This window comes from Musca domestica, unplaced genomic scaffold (assembly GCF_030504385.1).
Source record: "Musca domestica strain aabys unplaced genomic scaffold, Musca_domestica.polishedcontigs.V.1.1 2, whole genome shotgun sequence".
Classification (NCBI taxonomy): Eukaryota; Metazoa; Arthropoda; class Insecta; order Diptera; family Muscidae; genus Musca; species Musca domestica.
Window position 1 is genome coordinate 38,391,467 of NW_026712249.1, and position 20,615 is coordinate 38,412,081.

General features: G+C 34.9%; 2 protein-coding genes across 2 annotated transcripts; one reads left to right on the forward strand and one right to left on the reverse strand.

The window, feature by feature from the left end:
• Window positions 1-1,939: 1,939 nt before the first annotated feature.
• On the forward strand, window positions 1,940-10,121 carry LOC101901172 (anoctamin-8). The gene is made up of 9 exons (XM_005176104.4): window positions 1,940-2,095; window positions 2,182-2,318; window positions 5,025-5,402; window positions 5,480-5,692; window positions 5,749-6,288; window positions 6,356-6,652; window positions 6,720-6,853; window positions 9,075-9,251; window positions 9,316-10,121. The coding sequence occupies exons 1-9, from the start codon at window positions 2,071-2,073 to the stop codon at window positions 9,344-9,346; spliced, it is 1,932 nt and encodes a 643-aa protein (XP_005176161.1). The 5' UTR covers window positions 1,940-2,070; the 3' UTR covers window positions 9,347-10,121.
• Window positions 10,033-13,584, reverse strand: LOC101889788 (protein singles bar). Its single transcript, XM_005176124.4, has 3 exons — window positions 13,245-13,584; window positions 10,399-10,539; window positions 10,033-10,327 (listed from the first exon to the last, which is right to left on the reverse strand). Exons 1-3 carry the CDS (start codon window positions 13,554-13,556, stop codon window positions 10,250-10,252), a joined length of 531 nt encoding a protein of 176 aa, XP_005176181.1. The 5' UTR covers window positions 13,557-13,584; the 3' UTR covers window positions 10,033-10,249.
• Between the last annotated feature and the right edge of the window lie 7,031 nt (window positions 13,585-20,615).

Sequence of the window (20,615 nt, forward strand, 5' to 3'; positions counted from 1 at the left end):
ATTATCCTTTAGATATATATACTACATGATTTTGAAAAGAAGTGTTGACCTTTCATTCAGTTATCGCGGTTTTCAATTATTTATTCAAAATAAATGCAACAAGTTGTTTAATTTTTTATTGTTTTGATACTAATTCTGACATTACAAGCCAAACAGGTAGACCTCTTTACTTGCAATTTTTCCAAAGTTGACCTACCTTCTCTTCATTGTACCATGGATAGTTCCAATTAATAACAAGTAAAATAGTATCAGTCGGTTTTGCCGACAGACGTATACAAGCCAAACAGGTAGACCTCTTTACTTGCAATTTTTCCAAAGTTGACCTACCTTCTCTTCATTGTACCATGGATAGTTCCAATTAATAACAAGTAAAATAGTATCAGTCGGTTTTGCCAACCTTGAGTTATGATTATTCAAACTGTTGACCCTTTATGGGGAAGGTTCCGAAGCAGTTGGCCAATATTGATCAATCCGTATCTGGCCCATATCTTATATAAATATATAAACGTGCCAGATTTGGACCATATCGACTACTTCCTATACTTTAGATGAGATATTTGCAAATTTTGAGAAAATGTGGAAATATAGGTGAGGTACCAGATATAGCGGACCGAAATATTCCACTTCATCTAATAAAGTTTAAAATATTGGTATGTGCAAAATTTGAAGGTAATCGAACATTTATATCCAATTTTATGCGAAATCATATATTTCGATAAATAACATATTCATATCAGATTTTTGGTTAAAATCAAAAATTAGACATGGAAAATTGTATAGAATCGCCGAATTGGTTCTCAAATTATGACAGATACAAGTATTGGATATTGTGATCCTTTGTGGGTGAGGTACCAGAAGGGGTTGGCAAATATATCATCTTCACCATAGATTTTGTTCTAACATATAAAAGTATTAGAGATTGTGACCCTTTGAAGGGGTTGGTAGATCTTGCGTGAGCAAGAATATTTGGATTTGTGAAATTCGAAAGGAGTTGGATGCTTATTATGCTTATTATGTTTAATGAGCTTCATGAATATTCAACCCTTTGTGGGAGAGGTACAAGAAGGAGTGGACTGCTATATTCCATCTTCATACCAGACATTGGGTTAATAAAAATATTGTGATGTGAGTAATTTGAAAACAATCGGACACTTACATCACATTTTGTAAGAGTTATAATTATTCAAAATTTTGACCCTTTGTTGTGGAGGTACTTGATGCAGTGGACTGATATCGTGCATTTTCTCACCTGAGCTAGCACTGATGCAAATATTAGGATTTGCAAAGTTGGAGCAAAATCGGATGTTGCTTTCTTTTTCTGTGCAGTAAAATATTTTTCATATCATAAAACATATGATCTTCGCCTTAACAAGGCCTTAACAAGGTAAAACTCAAAATATTTTTTTTTTTTTTTTAACATTTTGACCTTTTGTGGGGGAGTACCAAAAGAAGTCGGCCGATATTGCCCATCTCCGAACTCGATGTAATTTTGAAAATAATATTACGATGTATAAAGTTTGAACCAAATTGGATACTACCTTCAGGAGTTATCGTGGGTACCAGCTACTCCATAGAGGGGCAACAATTTGAATAATCATAACAGAAGTCAAATATATATTTAAATAATCGATAATTTGCTGAGGGTATACATCTGTCGGCTAAACCGGCTAATACTTTTTATTTAATATTTTTCTATTCCATTAAATTGTTTATTATTAATTATTTCTCAATTGCAAGTACCACAAACCATTAATACAACTGGGAATATGGCAACTCTGTGATTTGCCGGTTTCATTGCCTTTGTTTTGATAAATTTTCGTCCCCCCTCACAGCCCCAACAACAATCAATCATCTGTTTTTTGTTTTCTTTTTCGCGCTGCCACTCAAGAAACTCAAGAAAAAAAAATAATTTCTAAATTTCTTTTATTTGTTGTTTGCATTGCGTGGAATGACAGGAATGCTGTGTAAGACCAGCTGGGTGAAGAGACGACGCGTGTGCCAAAGCAGAGGAAAAATCTTTAGAATAATTAATACAATTTGTTTGTTGATGTATCAAAAGTGGCCAAGACAATGGCTGCCAACGAAATGAGCAAAGGTAAGGCCAACAGCCTATGAAATATTATTTATATGCATTGTAATTTTATATAATTGTTTGCCATTCTTTTGGTTCATTGCAAACAGTTCCTAGTCTGCTGGGCAGACGACCACAGAAAATCATAGAAAATCAATTGTTTCGTCGCCAAAGAAGCCTTAAACTGAGTGCGAGGGCAGCAACATTGGATCAGGGCGATGATGGTGACGATACTGGAAACGATAAGGTAAGGGCGTCACAAGATAAGAAGTGGGTGTATGAATGATTGTGTTTGTTCTTGATTTGAGAAATGCATAGAAATTGGATAAATGTTAGAGAAAATAATGAAATCTTTGTGCCACGTAATTGAGTGAAGTCGCCAGAGGCTGCGCCAAATTTGGTTCAAATGTTTATTCGTGGCAAAATAAAATAAATCTGTTTTGTGATCTTAGTGACTTTGTGGTTTTGAGCGAACCCCGCAAATAGAAGTGGGACATCGCAGTCGTAAAATACAAAAAAAAAAAAAAAATAAATAAATAAATAAATAAAGTTGATCGCAAATGTAACTGAAGTGAATATGAAAGCAAACTTCTGTTCACGATGAAAGAGACTTGAAAACTTGAAATTTTATAAGGATCGACCTAATGGATTGAGAAACCAAATATACTGCAGACTAGTTTAATGTGAGTGCTATCATGGTACAATGAATTCAAGGTAGGGCAGAACTACCATATGATTTAAATTTTTTTATTTTTCTGGCTTAATATGCCAACTTAATTTGCTTATGTGTGTGTCTTCTTTTCAATAATAAAAAATTGTTCAGAAAATATTCAAATTCGGGTGTTTTCAAAATGCTTATTGCAACGAATGCATCGACAAAATCTACAGTTTTTGTCGCGAAATAAACCATAAGAGATATATAGAACATTATATTGAAAAGAAATTTTGACCATTCATTCAGTTTTCGCGGTTTTAAAGTATTTATTCAAAATCAGTGCAACAAGTTGTTTGCTTTTTTATTGTTTTGATAGTAATTCTGACATTACAAGCCAAACAGGTAGACCTCTATACTTGCAATTTTTTCAAAGTTGACCTACCTTCTCTTCATTGTACAATGAGTGCTATGAAGGAAGGAAGGATCTCTTTCAGAACTGTCAACAGTTTAGCAACCTACTGGGATACCCTCGGGATCTAAAGATACTTTTGTAGCCGATTTTTTATTATGCTGTCAATTTAAATCACACATCATCCCGATATCAAAAGAACAAAACTATACAGGTTTGCTGTCCTGCTGGATGGTACTCTTTGTATACATTTTCTTGTGATATTGCAAAGACAAAACTTTCGAATCTTCTTTCATATTACTGCAAATTGTTCGAACGCTATCGGCTATATTGGGTGACGGTAAGATTGCTTTAACAGTCCTGTTGTCAAGAGAGAGAGCTGACAAGAAGGCCTGGTTGAACTCTTATAATCAGCTGTGGTATGTGGTCAACTATGCCGCCCCGTGTGGTCTGCGATTACAAGGGCTACAAACTGGAAGAACATCCAAACCTGAGAGAAAGCTGCCCTTAGAACTGCGAGAAGGTACCCTCTCGCCTAATAACACCAGAAGGCGAATTAGGATGCGAAGGTCCTTCCCATACGTCAGCACAAACATATGCTTTCGTGTCAGGAAGGACATAAATCATCTACAGAGGGAAGTCCAACGCTATAAGAGAGAGCCACTAGATCAAGAAGCCTATCGCCTCATAACACCAGGAGTCGAATTAGGACGCGAAGGTCCTTCCCATATGTCAGCACAGACATATGCTTTCGTGTCAGGAAGGACATAAATTATCTACAGAGGGAAGTCCAACGCTATAAGAGAGAGCCACTTGATCAAGAAGCCTATCAGGCAGGTCTGAGTAGCATTCATACTAATGCAGTCACAGATGCCATTAACAATTACAGTACGAATGCCGTACTCTTAGCTCACCTCCCATCTCAGAAGAACGTTGTGTGCCTATACACACCAGGTTAGTTTTGTCGTAATTACGTGCAGGATGGTGTAGTAATTTCAATTCGTATTGTCCACGAATTGATAATGCTGTGTGAAACGTGTACTCGTATTCGCTACAGCCTCTTTAATTGCTCTGCCAAACCTATCCCATTCACTGCAGAAGATCATTGGTTACAGCCCGCGAAAGTTGCCCAATTTTTGAACCCGGAGTTAGAAGCGGATTAGCAGAAATCAAACAAAAGATGTAAAGCCGTTAGAACAGCAAACAGAACATTAATTATTAATTCTTAAGGACTATTTTGCAAAGGGTCAACAGAGCAATAATTGTGAATTTTGAAAGAATATTTTTCGATGGACGAACAGAGCAATAATCGTAGATTTTTAAAGAATATTTTCCAAACACCACCAGAGCCATAATTGTGGATTTTTAATGAATAACTTAATGAAAGACCAACAGAGCATTATTTATCGAATATTTTTCGAAGGACCAGTAGTGTAATAATCGTGGATTTGTAAACAATATTATTTGAAGGATCTACAGGGCCAGCAGAACAAGTATCGCGGATTTTTTAAAAATATTTTTTCGAAGGACCAACAGAGGAATAATTGGGAATTTTTAAGAAATATATTTTTTTTAAAACTTCGACAGAGCAATATTTGTGGTTTTTATAGGATGCTTTTTTATGTACCAACATAACATTAATAATAACATTTTTAAAGAACCAATCAAACATTCGCTAAACTAAAAGGACAAACGAAAATTGAAGTTAGATTTAAAAATGTCTGCAAATTTATTTAACATAAGACCAAAAATGACTTCCGACACTTAGAGTAATTTTCGGCCCCCCGAAATTTGGCTTTAAAACAATTGAAATGCACTTTATTAGCTTCAAAAATATAGTATTTTTGGATCATTGCAAATTAATTCATTATTTCTTTTCTTTTATGCAGACTTATGTTGTACTGATATTTGGTGAAAAAGCCAAACTTACCCACTGTGAAGATGTTCGCAAAATTATACATCAATATGATATTAAGACGACTCTGGAAGTCATTAGCAAAGAGGAAAAGTATTTGTATTTGACTGCATCCACAGATACCCTGTTGCGTTTGGCCGATGAGGCAGAGTTGACGAAGATGACAACCACAGGGAGTATGCAGAAATTTAATTATCACTCAGTATCGGATTTCTTGCTGCCCGGCATGACTGTGGATGATATTGTAAGATTCTGTGAAGCTCCGGTGCTCATCAAAGATGTTGTAAAACCTCAATTGCTGCCATATATACGTAATGGTATTGTTGAGGAATTATTTCCACTGCATGATATTGTAAGTTTCATTTTTTTTTTTTTTTTTTTTGTAATTGGATTTGAATTAATTATACATTTCATATTCACCTCATTTAGGAATATTTGGAGAAATTTGGCTTTGATTGGCGCAGACGTTCTCTGCCCATAGAACATATACGCAATTATTTCGGCTCGAGTATTGGTCTTTATTTTGCCTTTACCGAATTCTATACCAAGGCACTGATTTGGCCGGCTTTATTTGGTATCTGCCAGTATTTATGGAGTATTAACCTATCAGCTGTTATTGGTTTCTATGTTATATGGTCAACGGTAGGTTATAAACAACCTCTCCTATTGAATATTTTTCAAACTTAATCCTCTTTTAGATTTTCCAAGAATTGTGGAAACGTCGTTGTGCCGGCTTAGCCTATCGTTGGGGTACCATTGAAATGTCTAGTCTGGATAAACCGCGCACAAGCTACAAGGGAAAAGAGAAAGTAGATCCCATAACCGGAAAATTGACCCGTCATTATCCCATGCGTTATACATACATACAAATGTATTGCATATCATATCCGGTGGTGTTGCTATGCGTTGTAGCTGCAGCCTATTTTGCCCTATATCAATTTCAAATTGAAGCTGAAGTTTTGGCTGATTTTGGTCCTGATTCTTGGCTGTTATATATTCCTGTTATTGTTCAATCAATATTGATTGCCATATTCTCTTGGGCATATGAAAAATTGGCAACCTTTCTTACGGAATTGGAAAATCATCGTACCCGTTTGCAATACGAAAGACATCGTGTTAATAAATGGATGATTTTTGAAATTGTGAATAATTTCTTTTCGCTGTTCTATATTGCGTTTATAATACAGGATTTGAAACAGCTAAATTATCAATTGATGATGCAGTTGCTGATATTCCAAGTAAGTTCAAAGATCTTTTCTTTTTAATTAAATCTTTTTCTTTTAATTAAACAAATGTCCCTTTCAGATTGTATGCATTGCCCAAGAGGTGGGTATTCCCTTGTTGGCTGTTATTAAACAAAAATTTGCCAAATTAATGCACAAAGAACTGGATGAAGATAAACTGTCGTTGGTCAGTGATGTATCACGTTATGAACAATGTTTCTTTGAAGCCGGGTTGGATCAATATCAATCCACCTATGAAGATTATTTGCAAATGTGCATACAATTTGGCTATGTGGTATTATTTGCTGCCGTTGCTCCTTTTGCCGCTCTGGGAGCTTTAATTAATAATGTCTTTGCCATGCACATTGATTTGTTTAAGGTAAGTTGGATAAAATGTACGGAATATTGTAAAAATGTCGTGGATTTGAATTTGTTATCCCCCTTAGCTTTGCAACATATTTAAAAGACCATTTGCACGACGCACAAAAAATATTGGAGCCTGGCAATCTGCTTTCGAACTACTCTCTGTTATGGCAATTTTGAGTAATTGTGGCCTTCTGTATCTGTTACCAAATGTCAGGTAAGTCCAAGAAATGTACATATTTTACATAAACTCATTGGGAGATTTTATATATCGCATTCAAATCATTCCATACAAAAATTGGAAAACATCATTTAATGTCGATTAAAATCAGGAATCAAATAGAAACACATTATAAAAATCACTTCTATACAAAATCCATTTATGTGCATGATATTTTAATTCCCCACATTCAAATAAGCCAAATACTCTTCAGAAGCTAAGGGTTATGATTTATGCGTTTATGTGAGTTAAGTAAATCTTAAAAACATATTTTATATATTGCATATTTCTTATAATTTTCCCATAAGACCCGTAATATTGTGTCTATTCACTTTATTAGTGGCTAAATCTTTGAAAAAAAAACTATAGATTTTATATTTTTCTTATAATTTTCCCCATAAGACCACCTAATATTGTGTCTATTAAGCCACGTTTTAGTGGCTCTTCATTGAAATTTTAGCTGATAAAGAGCAGAAGCGGTCTCTCGACATAGTGATGCAGAATTCGATTTTCCTGGCCAAAAGCCAATTTTGCCATCACATATGTTTAGAAGGTAGATTGGATAGATCTCAATATTTGAAGATATGGACACATTTTTAAACCACGGATTCCTCAAGTAATATAAAGCAACATATCGAGTTTCAAAGCTTAAACTTCGGTCTGAGAATCCAAAACTATTTAGTGGTTTTAATCTACAAACCGAGCATTTTCATATCTACTTGGGAATATCCAATACCTCAGATTGGCTGTTGTTCAGTTTGATTTTAAGACAATTTGCACCGGCAAAATTTGAATTTCTGGGCTAAAGTGGTACCTCCCATTATCGGGATTTTGGCATTTTTGGACATATGTTTTGATCGATTTTTTTTAAATTTGGCATTTTATGTTTATCATTGGAAGAACTTTTTCCGTTTGTTTTTGTTTTTACCCCTCAATATAATGGTACCTTCCGATATTCGGCATTTTGATTACTTCGACTACATTTTTAACAGAAGTATTTCATATTCTGTATTTGATGTTCGCAATATATACCAACAAATTGTTTAAAATTCGGAATTTATTTGGTTCGTAATGGGCAGAACTCAAGTTTCGGTAATGGCTTATGACAAACAACGTATAGACCCCAATATAGCGGCTATATTCGTTATCTTTAAAATTTTAAGAGAATTTTTTAAGGATTTTATTTTTTGAAATTTTCCAAAATCGTTCCAAATGGTGGAGAGTATTCAAAGTTTGGCCCGGCCGAACTTACTGCTTTTTTACTTGTTTTTTTTTTATTTACGATTATTTCCCTGATGACTACTGAAAAAAATATCCTTAAAGAATCCACGATTATTGCTCTGATGATTTGTTGAAGAATATTCGTTCCATTGAACATTTTTTTTTATCAAATATTCCTCCATTGAAAAAAAATAAATCCACGATTATTGATCTGATTATTATTGAAGAAAAAAAAAAACATTTTTTTTTTAAATCTATGGTTATTGCTCTGTTGGTTCTTTAAAAAATACTCTTTAAAAACAATCGGTTATTTTGCTGGCGGTTCTTAAAAAAATATTTTTATATATTTTTTATAAATCCACGATTATTGCTCTGTTTCCTCGAAAAAATATTGTTTAAAAATCCGCAATTATTAAAAAAACACAATTATTGTTCTTGTGAAGATTAAATCCCCAAGATTATTTCTCTGCTGGTCCTTGAAAACTTTTTTAATCCACTTTGATGACCATTAAAAAACATTAAAAAAACACGGTGACTATTGAAAAAATGTATAAAATGACTTTTGAAAAATTTTTTTAATCCACAACCATTCAGTTTTGTATTTCGATTCAAATTGCAGTAAGAATATTTTCTTTTGCTTTAAAATGTTAGATAAAAATGTAAAAATAAAAAATATGTCTTCCAAATTTTTCCAAGGCTTTTTTTCTTCTCTGCATTAAAAAATATTTAAAAAAAACCGTGCGGAGAAAAATTCCTCTTGTTCCGTCTTTAATCCAGGCCTTTGAAAATTTCCTTCAAAGTCCTAACATTATGTTACGACAAACATTTATCGTTTTCATTAGTTTTATTTCGATTAACTTTATCACCTGCAAGCCATTCATCATTAATTTCCATTTCAAAATTCATACAAATTTCCATTTCATTCTAATGTTTCTGCATCGATCATTCCCTCATCATTTTCACAACACTTAATAATTTTTCAATTCCCCCTTTTTAGAGCCTTCGTTGTCCAACATTTTCCCTCCATGCCCAATTTGTCGTTTGTCCTTTTCGAACATTTGCTGTTGGGTCTAAAATTTGTGATACACAAAGCCATCCATGAGAGGCCACGATGGGTGCGCATTGCCCTGATGAAGGGTGACTATGAGTCGAGTCAGGCCTACAAAAATATTAGGTACGTTTAAATAAAATATTAAGTAAGAATAGAATTAAAAAATATTTTTTTGTCCTTTTTGCAGGAAATTTAATAGCACCAAAAAAGTTGATTAACGTTTTTTCTACTCCACCAAATCGTATTCGATTTGCTGTCCCAACAGAATCTTGTTCTCAAACGAAGATCGAATCTCCACTTGTCACAGATCACACAGATTTTTGAAATATGTCCAGTGTTTGTGTTGTTTATAACTCCCAATAGTAATGTACTAATTTATTGAAAACCGGTCGACAATGGTTCTAAAGACTAGATGAAGTTTTGTAAATTTTTAATATCAAAATGTATATATACATACATGGGACCAGTTTCTTGTTCTATGAAAATATGAAATGAAAAATATTTCCCTTATAAAAGTTTTAAATTCACATTTTCATAGAACACAATTGAGACCACGGCCTATATAAGGTCGTCCATTAAGCCCATCTGACAATTAACAATTTTCTGTCAAAACACATAATTGTGATTTGAAATCCAAAGAGAATCAAAACGCAATAGTACCAAAACTACTAATTTTATTGGCAAATTGTTTCCAAAAGTAGTCTTCTTGGCCGACCTTATATAGGCCTTGTTTACATACATATAAATTATACATTGATATAATTGATATGAATTGTGCCATGTATGTAAGGAAAAGTATACTCCTCATAACCACTGCTCGACTGTGTGCCAAAAAAGTGATACCAACTAAGTTGCCTATAACATATGCCTTATAACATTATTAATCACACAAAAAGAAGATACGTAAATAATTACACAGACTTGATTTATTTGTTGTCAACTTAACGATATAAATATATTTATATATTTTTGTATATAAAATAACTTAAATAATATTGCCTTTTTTCTTAGTTTAAATTACAATTTATAAAAACAAATGCAATCTTTTCCTAGAATAGATTCGTTGGAAAGATTTGAATTTGGAGTTGAGACCTTGGATGTGTTTATTTTTCCGATGTATATTACCGATATCCCTTGTAATGCCTAAACGCCAAGTATCCATCAATGGCGTGCAAAATTCCACCGGCATAGCCCATGTACTGTAAATAGTTAAAGGAGAATATTTTGTTTTTGAATAATGTTATTTTAAAGTTCTAAAGATTTAACTTACATAGGCTGCTGTCATTGCCGGATATGCCCAAAATCCGGGTTTTATTAAAAATTGTGGATGTAACCAAACTACACAAGCAAATCCCATATAGCTGGCTGCACTGAAGTACATGCTGCAAGCTATGACATTGAAAAGTACCTCCTGGAAAGACAAACAAGTATTGAATGAAATCAAAAGGAATAGGTTTTTAGAGAGATCAGTCGGTTTTGCCGACAGATGGTATACATCTTATCCCAACCATGAGTTATGATCATTCTAACTGTTGACCCTTTGTGGGGGAGTTTCAGAAGCAGTTGGTCAATATTGTCCAATTCGTATCTGACCTAAGTCTGATATAAATATTACAACGTGCCATATTTGGACTATATCGTCTACTTCCTGTGAGATACAGGGTGAAATAAAAATACTGCAACAAAGTCAAACGCCATAATTTTTACATTTTTTTTTTAAATTTTATTGAATGAAAGCAAAAAATGTCGGAAATAGCTTCAATTTGTGAATAAGTTTAAATTTATTGGAATTGGTCACCTTTGGCACGAGTTATGGCCTTCAAACGGCCAATGAAACCGTCACACGCTGCCCGAATGTTTCTCTGCAGTATTTTGGCCCATTCCCGGCGAAGCGCTTGCTTGAGATGATCGGCACTTTGGTATTTTTAGTGCCAACCTTGGTTTCCAAATACTCCAGACACAATAGCCCAACGGATTGGTATCCGGAAATGTTGGTGGTAATTGTGCGCTGGAAATGAAGCGAAGAACCTAATATTGTAATCATTCTTCGGTGGCGCGTGCGATGGAGCTGAGTCCTGTTAGAATGTCCAAGGTCTGCGGCCAAAATGTTTGCGTGCCCAAGGCTTTTATACACCCTCCAGAATATTTTCGCGATAATGTTCGGCATTTATTCTTATGCCACGGTCGATTAATACGAGCGGAGAGCGACCATCCGCTGTTATGGCGGCCCACACCATTACCATGCACATTTTCAGTTGACCTCTTTGGCAAGTAAACACGATCATTTTGTTTGTTTACAAACTACTGGACAAGGAATGTTTTCTTTTCGGAGAAAACCGAATTCGGCAGTTTACCTCTTTCGGCTAAGCGAAGCACTCTTTAGCTCTTTTGAGTCAATTTCCTTTCAGTAAGTTCTTGCACTTTTTGGAATTTCAATGGCTTTACCCCGAGCTCATTTTTCAATATTTGCCGAATGGTATATTGCGATATGTTCAGCTCACGATCCATTTTTCTGCCACTGCGACGCGGGTTTCGATCAAGTGGCTTCTTTAGTTTTCGAACCATGATGATGTTGCTGTTTTCTCCCGTCCACTTCCTTGACGTCGGGCTACGCTATCAGTATCACGGTAACGAGCGATGGTTCGAGACACAAACGATTTGTTCACATTTAAATGCTGGAGTGCTCTAACGATTGCCACTTGTGGTTTTCCAGCCAAATATAAAGAAATCGCTTAAATTCCATTACGAGTAACTTTTTCTCTGGAAGATACTCACCAAAATGCTTTTGTACACTTGTAAACAATATAATAAGCTGTCACTGGAATAATTTTAACAACTGTCGGACTAGTGGCTTTGAAATGACAGTAGTCTGAAGTTGGTTGCAGTTTTTTCATCTTACCCTGTATATAAACTGATCTGGACTATACATCTTCCGGAAAAAGCGACTAATAACTTTTTTCTTATAATGAAATTAAAAATATTCCTCTGATGACCCCTGAAAACTAAAATCCATGAATATTACTACCTTGACCATTAAAAAACATTTTTTTAAATCCCTCAATTATTCCTTGAAATGAAACATTCTTTAAAAATTCACAATTGTTGCTCTGTTTTCCCTTTAAAAAATATTTTTTTAAAATCTCAGATTTTTGCTCCGTTCCACGATTAATCCATGATTACTCCTCTGTTGGTCCTTGAAAATCCTTCTTTAAAACCCCGAATTATTGCTTAGTTGGTCCTTAGAATTTGTCGAAAAATATTCTTTAAAAATCCTCCATTTTTTTAAAAGCCATCATTATTGCTCTGTAGGTCCTTACAAAAATATTCTTTCAGAATCCATGATCATTTGTCTGCTGGTACTTTGAAACACATTATTTAAAAATCCGTGATTATTGCTTTGTTGATCCTTGAAAGATATTTTTCAAAAATCGTTGCTTATTGTTCTGTTGGTCCGTTAAAAAATATTCTTCAAAATCGACGATTTTTACTCTGTGTCCTTCGAAAAATGGTCTTTAACAAGTAAAAAAAACATTAAGTTCAGCCGGGCCGAACTTTTAATACCCTTCACCTTAGGGTAAGGGAAACATTAGAACCCATTATGACCCACAAATACCAATTTTAAGACATATTCGTGGGAAAATGTGGCAAAAATCATCAAAATACCGAATATCGGGAGGTACCATTATATGGGGGCTATACCAAATAGTGAACCTATACATGCAATGTTTCGTCGCCGGAGCTAGAACCCATTATGACCAACAAATACCAATTTTCATCATGATCATCATCAAAATACCAAAAATCGGTAGGTACCGTTATATGGGGGCTATACAAGCGGACATCGTTAAATCGACTTAGAATTCCATGCTGATTATGAATATATATACATTATGGGATGTTACAAACGGAATGGCAAATTTATTATACCCTCCTTTCAAGGTGGAGGGTATAAAAATCCACAATTATATTTCTGTTGGTCCATAAAAAACATGCTTTAAAAATTCTCACTTATTGCTCTGTTATTGACCTGTTTTTTCTTTGAGACATTTTTGAGATTTTTTTCTTTAAAAATATTCCTATTAAAATTTATGAACATTTAATATTTTTGAAACTTACAAACAACGATTGCCTTATTAATCCATACGATTTATCCGAAAAACAATAGCAGGCCAATAAAATCGCCGTCGTTGTAAAACAATACGATGTGGTTGTTAGAAATCCCGTCAGTGCTTGACCAATTGAGTCAGCTGCTGGTATACCATATTTAATGAGCAGACCCTCGCACAGCGATGCCAAGCCTAATTGAACGATTTTCAAAAGACCCGCCCGTGAAGTTATAAAACCGAAATGTATGCAGGTGCACACGCGGCAGCAACAAATTTTAATGCCAAAATTCTGGCTCATGCCACGAACACCAAATGATGCCATTTAATGTTTTTGTTTTTAATAATAAAAAAAAAATTAATTTCCAATAAATTTATAGCAAAATCTTTTTTGTTTGGTACCCGGGACGATCCTTTGTTTCCGAAGCCTTAGCTACAACTGATCTCCCTATAGATGCTGGGGAGATGTCATCTCAAAAACAATGAAGCAACTCCAATGAGATTTTTCTTTCTTTTAAAAATAGACACATCTTCCGTTTGTTGTTTATTTTTTTTGAAGATCTTCATCGGGAAAAAATTAAGACCCCCTTTGGCAACTCAAGTGTGTGCGTTCGTTTGTGTGTGTGTGTGTGTGTGTGCGTGAACATGACCTAAACTCATAGATCTCAGCGTAAACACACACGTGTGTTAAAAATGCATGCCTAGCTTATCAGTTTATGGGACAGGCAGGATATTCTGCTCAATATAGATTTGGATTTTTTTTTGTGTTCAAACATATGGTGTTTGGTTTTATTGATGTCCAGAGTACACTGAGAGAAAATACTGAAGGTTATCCCATTATGTGTCTTTTCCTCAACCTATTGGTAAACTCATCAACATTTTAAACAAGTAAGCAAAGGCTATACAACACTACAATATGGTGGAAACCACCTTATGTTCAAATTAATTTTAGAATATTTCGATTTTGAAATAATGTCATAGAGCCCTGCTGTGTTGTTATGTATTCGAAAAAAATTCGAAGTCGTGGTCCATTTTACAGCTAAATATGATCTAATGGTCACCCAAAATGCTCGACGTCTTCCCTGTAAGTAACTCTCTCCTCGTGTAGAGCGACTGCAAAATCAGGAAAATGTTTTTTTTGGTCCACTACATTTTCATAGGCTTTAATTCTAACCCTAACGCTACTCCATGCAAACTTTCGTGAGGATCGACTGAGAGACTTAGCTTTATGGGGAAGGTAGCAAAAGAATGGCCCTATCTCTAGCATCTTTATAACAGATCTTGGGTTGATGGAAATATTGAGATGTACCAAGTCTGGAATGGAATCGGATGTTAACTTCGCTTTTTATGAGCTTCATGGATATTCAAAAGTTTTAACTTTTGTGGGGGAGGTACCAGAAGGAGTGGACCGATATAACTCATCTTCACAACAGATCATGTATTAGTAGAAATAATGGGATGTGTGGAATACGACGAGGATGCCTAATTCAGATTTTATGATCGTTTTGGTCATTCAAAATGTTGACCATTTGTAGGAGAGTTACCAGATGGAATGGTCCGATCTCTACCATATTTAAAACAGATGTGGCAAGTCCAAATGGAAACGGATGTCAATTTCGGGTTTCACGAGCTTCATGGATATTCAAAATTATTAACCTTTGTGGGGAGTAACCAAAAGGAGTGGAATGATATATTCTATCTTCGCACCATACCTTGGATTAATAAAAGTATTGTGATTACATTACATTTTATAAGAGTTATAATTATTCAACATTTTGATACCTGGTGGGGTACTTGATGGAGTTGACCGATATTGTCCATTTTCGCAGCTGACCTAGTGCTGATGCAAATATTAGGATTCGAAAAGTTGGAGAAAAATCAGATTATCGTTTCTCTTTCTGTGTAGAAAAAAAATATTTTTTTTGAAAATTTCGACCTTTTGTAGGGGGAGGTACCAGAAGGAGAAGACCGATTCCGGTAAAGATTTGGACATAGCTCCCATATATATCTTTAGCCGATTTCGTGTTAATAATGCACCAAATGGGCAATATCAGTACAAAAGTCCTAAATATTGGTACATCCGACCGAATTCAGTGTAGAAGCAAGTACTTCGAATTGGGAGAAAATCGGATCAGCTCCCATATAAAGGTTTCATCCGATTTCGTGTTTAACTCCCCCACATTCGTAATATGCACCCAGCAAAAATAATGTTTGGTATCAGATATCAAAGACAGTCCAGAAATATCTCTGTCAAATTGTATCAAGATCCCATATATATATCTTCGACCGGTTAATTATGCACCAAATGGCCAATATAAGTCCAAATGACCTGAATTTTGGCACATCCCACCGAATTCAGTCTAGTAGCAAGAACATTAAATTTGGAGAAAATCGGTTCAGACATGGCTATAGCTACCATATATAGGTTTCATCCGATTTGGTGTTTAAGTCACCCACATTCGTAAGAATGTTTGGTATCAGACATCAGATACAGCCCAAAAATACCTCTGTCAAATTGTATCGAGATAGGTTCAGATTTGCATATAGTTCCCATATATATATTTAACCGATTTTCGGGTTGTGCACCAAATGGCCAATATAAGTCCAAATAACCAGAATTTTGGCACATCCAACCGAATTCAGTCAAGAAGCAAGTACATGAAATTAAGTCCTCCACATTTGGTACCCGTTATCTTATAGAGTTCGCAAATACCTTTGCCAAATGTTATCGAGATCGGCTTAGATTTGGACATAGCTCCTAAAATCCTTAATCTGAATTGAGGTTTATGGTGCAAATAAACCGCTAACTTCAGCCTAAACGGAGTGAATTCCAGCACGTACGTTTCCATTTTGTGGAACTCGGCTCCGATATATATTTTTTTAGTCGGCCCCGCCCCACTTTTGACCTCTCCTTACTGGTTATGTATATAAAAAATAAGCCCATTTTACTCCAGCATTCCTTTAAATAATCTTTTCCCCATATGTACCCATATAATTGCAAGGTTAAAAGTTCATTAAAACTTTCACGTAATTCCAGCGAAATCGGAAATGGGGGAAGACGACAGATTAAGATGCCTATAGAGTAATTAAAATAATTTCATTAACAACTCGTGCTGTTTTTAATTTTTATTTTTATTTAATTCCAAACTAATGCCCTAAGACGCCTGCCCAACAAGGCATTCCCTCCATTACCTTCTTCCACTCTCCTCTCCAACCCTCTTGCAATTTCGTGTAATGTCTGTCACAAACAATTAATTTCATTACAATTGATTTGGATTTTGATAAAAATTAAGACTTAAATAATTGATTTTCACACCGCCGCTGACGGCTGAGAGAATTTTGTGAAACAATTAATTTGTAGTTGTTTTATTTTTTCAGAATTTCTTAATTGGTATTACGTTTGGGGGGCCAGATATGTGGATGTCGTCGTTGTAGTTCTTTTGTTTTTTTTTTGTTGTTGTCTATTATCGCGATAATTGAGAGAAACTTTCCACATGATTTTCAGATAAATTAGCTTCGCAAATAGATAAAATTATTTGACCTACACGAATATTGAATACCGAAAGCGATTGCTCGATGGGATTCTTCCATAATCGAAATTGTGCAATATTTTCATAATTGATCGCATTCAATTGTTTGTTATGATGGTATTTTAGTAATAATTGGATTCTTATGTCGTAAAAGAGATCGAAAGGGAACTCGAATACTAAACCTTATCTGGAATGTTTAGATGATATTTTAAATTATCTTTTATTTTGAAAGTTATGGCACACGAAAGGTATTTTGCGATAACTTTTTTTCCCGAGAGTAAAGCTATAAGGCCATAATCTAGGCTTTTTTCATGTAGGGGGATTCGATCTAATTTTGGCACAAACCATGATCCAATTGGAAATATACAGCTCAAAATATTGGATTTTTTTACCCTACCCTAAGGGTATTATGTCTTTGTGCATTTGTTTGTAACATGAAGCAGGAAGCGAGATAGACCCAGAGTTGCTTTTGAGGATCTTCATAGAACCACTTTCTGAGTCGATTTATGCATGACAGTCCGTTCGCCCGTCTGAAAAGAAATTTTCCAAACAATATTTGTTTGGCCCAAGGACGAGCCCAAGGACGTGAGAATCGGATGTGAATAAATCTTTCGTGTCTCGTAACATCGCTCGTTACCTGGTAGCGTACCCCGACGTCAAGGGAGTGGACGGAAGAAAACAGCAACATCAGCAGAAATGGTTCGAAAAATAAAGAACCGACTTGATCGTAACCCGCGTCGCAGTGGTCAAAAAATGGCTCTTAAGCTGAACGTATCGCAATATTCCATTCGGCAAATATTTAAAAATGAGGTCGGGTACAGCCATTGAAATTCCAAAAAGTGCAAGAACTTACACCGCAACCTAAAGAAAATAGACTCCAAAAAGCTAAAGAGTTGCTTCGCTTGGTCGTGGTGAAGTGATGAACTGCCGAATTTGGGTTTCTCCGATGAGAAAACATTCGTTATCCATCAGTTTGTAAACAAACAAAATGATTGTGTTTACATGCCAAAGAGGTCAGCTGAAAATGTGCACCTTCGGTTGGCCACCAGAACTCAAGCGCCGACCATGGTGATGGTGTGGGCCACCACAACAGCCGATGGTCGCTCTCCGCTCGTATTAATCGACCGTGGCATCAGAATAAATGTCGAATATTATCGCGAAAATATTCTAGATGGTGTCTTAAAGATTTGTATTAAAGCAATTTTGGCTGCAGACCTTGACATTCCAACAGGACTCAGTACCATTCCACCCAGCATGCGACAGTTACAGTACACAATGGTCACCAAAATCTCCGGATACCAATCCGTTGGACTATTGTGTCTGGAGTATTTTGGAAAGCAAGGTTGGCATTAAAAAATAACAAAGTGTCGATCACCTCAAGCAAGAGCTTCGCCGGGAATGGGCCAAAATACCGCAGAGCAACATTCGGGTAGCGTGTGACGATTTCATTGGCAGTTTGAAGGCTATAATTCGTGCCAAAGGTGACCAATTCGAACAAATCTAAACTTTTTCTTAAATTTGATGTTATGTCCGACATTTTTTGCGTTCACTCAAAAAAAAAAATTTAAAAAATATAGAAGTTATGGCGTTTGACTTTGTTGCAGTTTTTTTTATCTCACCCTGTATATATTTTTTAAAAACAAAATTTAATTTTTTTTTGGGAAACATATCTGTAAAGTATTTGGATTTTTATACAGTTTTTGAAGTTCATCATAACTTTTCCTACCACAAAGAAAAAAAATGATGAGCCTTTTTTTGATTGGACTCAGTTGGAATACTTGCATCGCAGTTTTACCACAAAATATTAGATAATTTGTATTATTTTCGATAAATTTCATCATACTACTATTAATATTAATTTTATTCTTCGTTTAAGTCGTATTCAATTTTTCTTAGTTATATTAAATTCACTACCCTAAGCTAAAGACATCTTTAGTTATACAATTGATTTGTAAGCCTTGTCATTGCCAACATCAATCGGATATTTGAACAATGTGTTTTCAAAATAAAAAACATAAAACTCTGTACAATGCATGAAATCTTTACTGAGTTAATAGTAGGGTCCATTACACTACGTTTATATATAAATGGGTTAACCGACTGGATTTGGATTAAAATTGTCATATCCATTACTTATACTTCAAATAAATCCTCTCAAAGTAGGTTAACCCTACAAAAAGTTCTAACGTAAACATGGCATTAAATTTAATTCTTGAATATTATTTCATGCAAATATTGCCGGCGACTGCGTCTTAAATGGTACATCCACTTAGCCCGCCTCAAAACTTTAAACTCGTTCCCACAGTTCGTGTTAGCGCTTTTTAGTACTCAAAATACGTACTAAATTTTCCGACTTTCAAGGTTTTATATATTATTTAAGCTTTTACTTTTTCGGAAAGAATTACGGGCAAATTTTTTCCTTTTACACCAAAAAGTGTTCAGAATCTCTCATTTTGAAGTTCACCAAGGAAGATTTTGCTAAAACCATTGCACAATGGACCCACATCCAATTTTTCTTTTCAAAACTATTTCAACGTCTCCATATCTCAACCTCAGATACCAATATGAAATTTCAGGAATTTCCCCACTATCAAATTTAGTACACATTTCCGAAACCATCTCCAATCTTCACCACAGACACCAAAAGTGACATCTAAATCAAATTTCATGGTACCATTTAACACTTTTTGTACAATTTCAAAACACAATTCCAAAAACCACCTCAATACCTGAATTTCAGGGATTCCAGTTCTATCCCTTCACCCAATACCCAATTTTTTTGATACACTTAGTAATTTTCGAACAACTTAGTACATATTTCTGAAACCACCTCCCAACTTAATCACAAACACCAACATTGACATCTATATTAAATTTCAAGATTTTAGCTCTATTGCTTCACCCAATGCCAGTTTTAACACTATTTTGTAGTTTTCGTATAATTATAGCATACATTTCCAAAATCAGCTCCATACCTCAATTTCATATACCAACAGAGACTTCAATATAATATTTGAAAATTCCATCCTTATCCGCTGACCCAATACCAAATATCGTACCACTTAGTAATTTTTTGTACAAATATAGGACACATTTCCAAACCATCACCAAATCTCAAAAACAGATACCATCAGTAATCTATAATATCTATATAATAATCTACCAACACCAAATTTAGTACCATTTAGCACTTTCGCACAATTATAGTACACTTTTCCGAAACCACATCCATATGCCCAGACTATAAATTTACGGCGACCTTAATAATAAATTACACATTTCAAGCACATTTCTTGCAATATCAAATTGTACCAAATATGATACTATTTAGTACTTTTCGTGCTCTTGTAGTACATATTTCCAAAGCCACATCTTTATCACAAACCTACCCAGTTTCAAAATTCCAGCTTCATCCGTTCACCCCAAACCAAAGTATTCTAAATTTAGTACCATTTAGTACAATTCACACACGTTGTACACATTTCCAAAACCATTTTCATGTATCAAACGTACTTTCCAACCTTAATTGTTAAACCAAAATGTCAAGTTTTTAGCTTTATCCCTTCACGTAATACCAATTGGTACAATTTTAGAAGTTTAGAACCATTTAAAATTCCAAAAAATTCTTTGGTACATCTGTCCTGCTCCATGTCATTCCTAATTTCAGAATTCTAGCTCATTTCGTTGGTCCAAAAACAAGTATTCAATTATTAGTATTTTTCATACCCTTTTAGTAAAACCCGCATACGGAACAAGACTGATCCTTGTGCAAATGTCAAGGCTCTAACTTTAGACGTTTCGTCTTGGCGTTGGTTCTCAGTCAGTCAGTCAGCCAGTTATTTCACTGGTCTTTT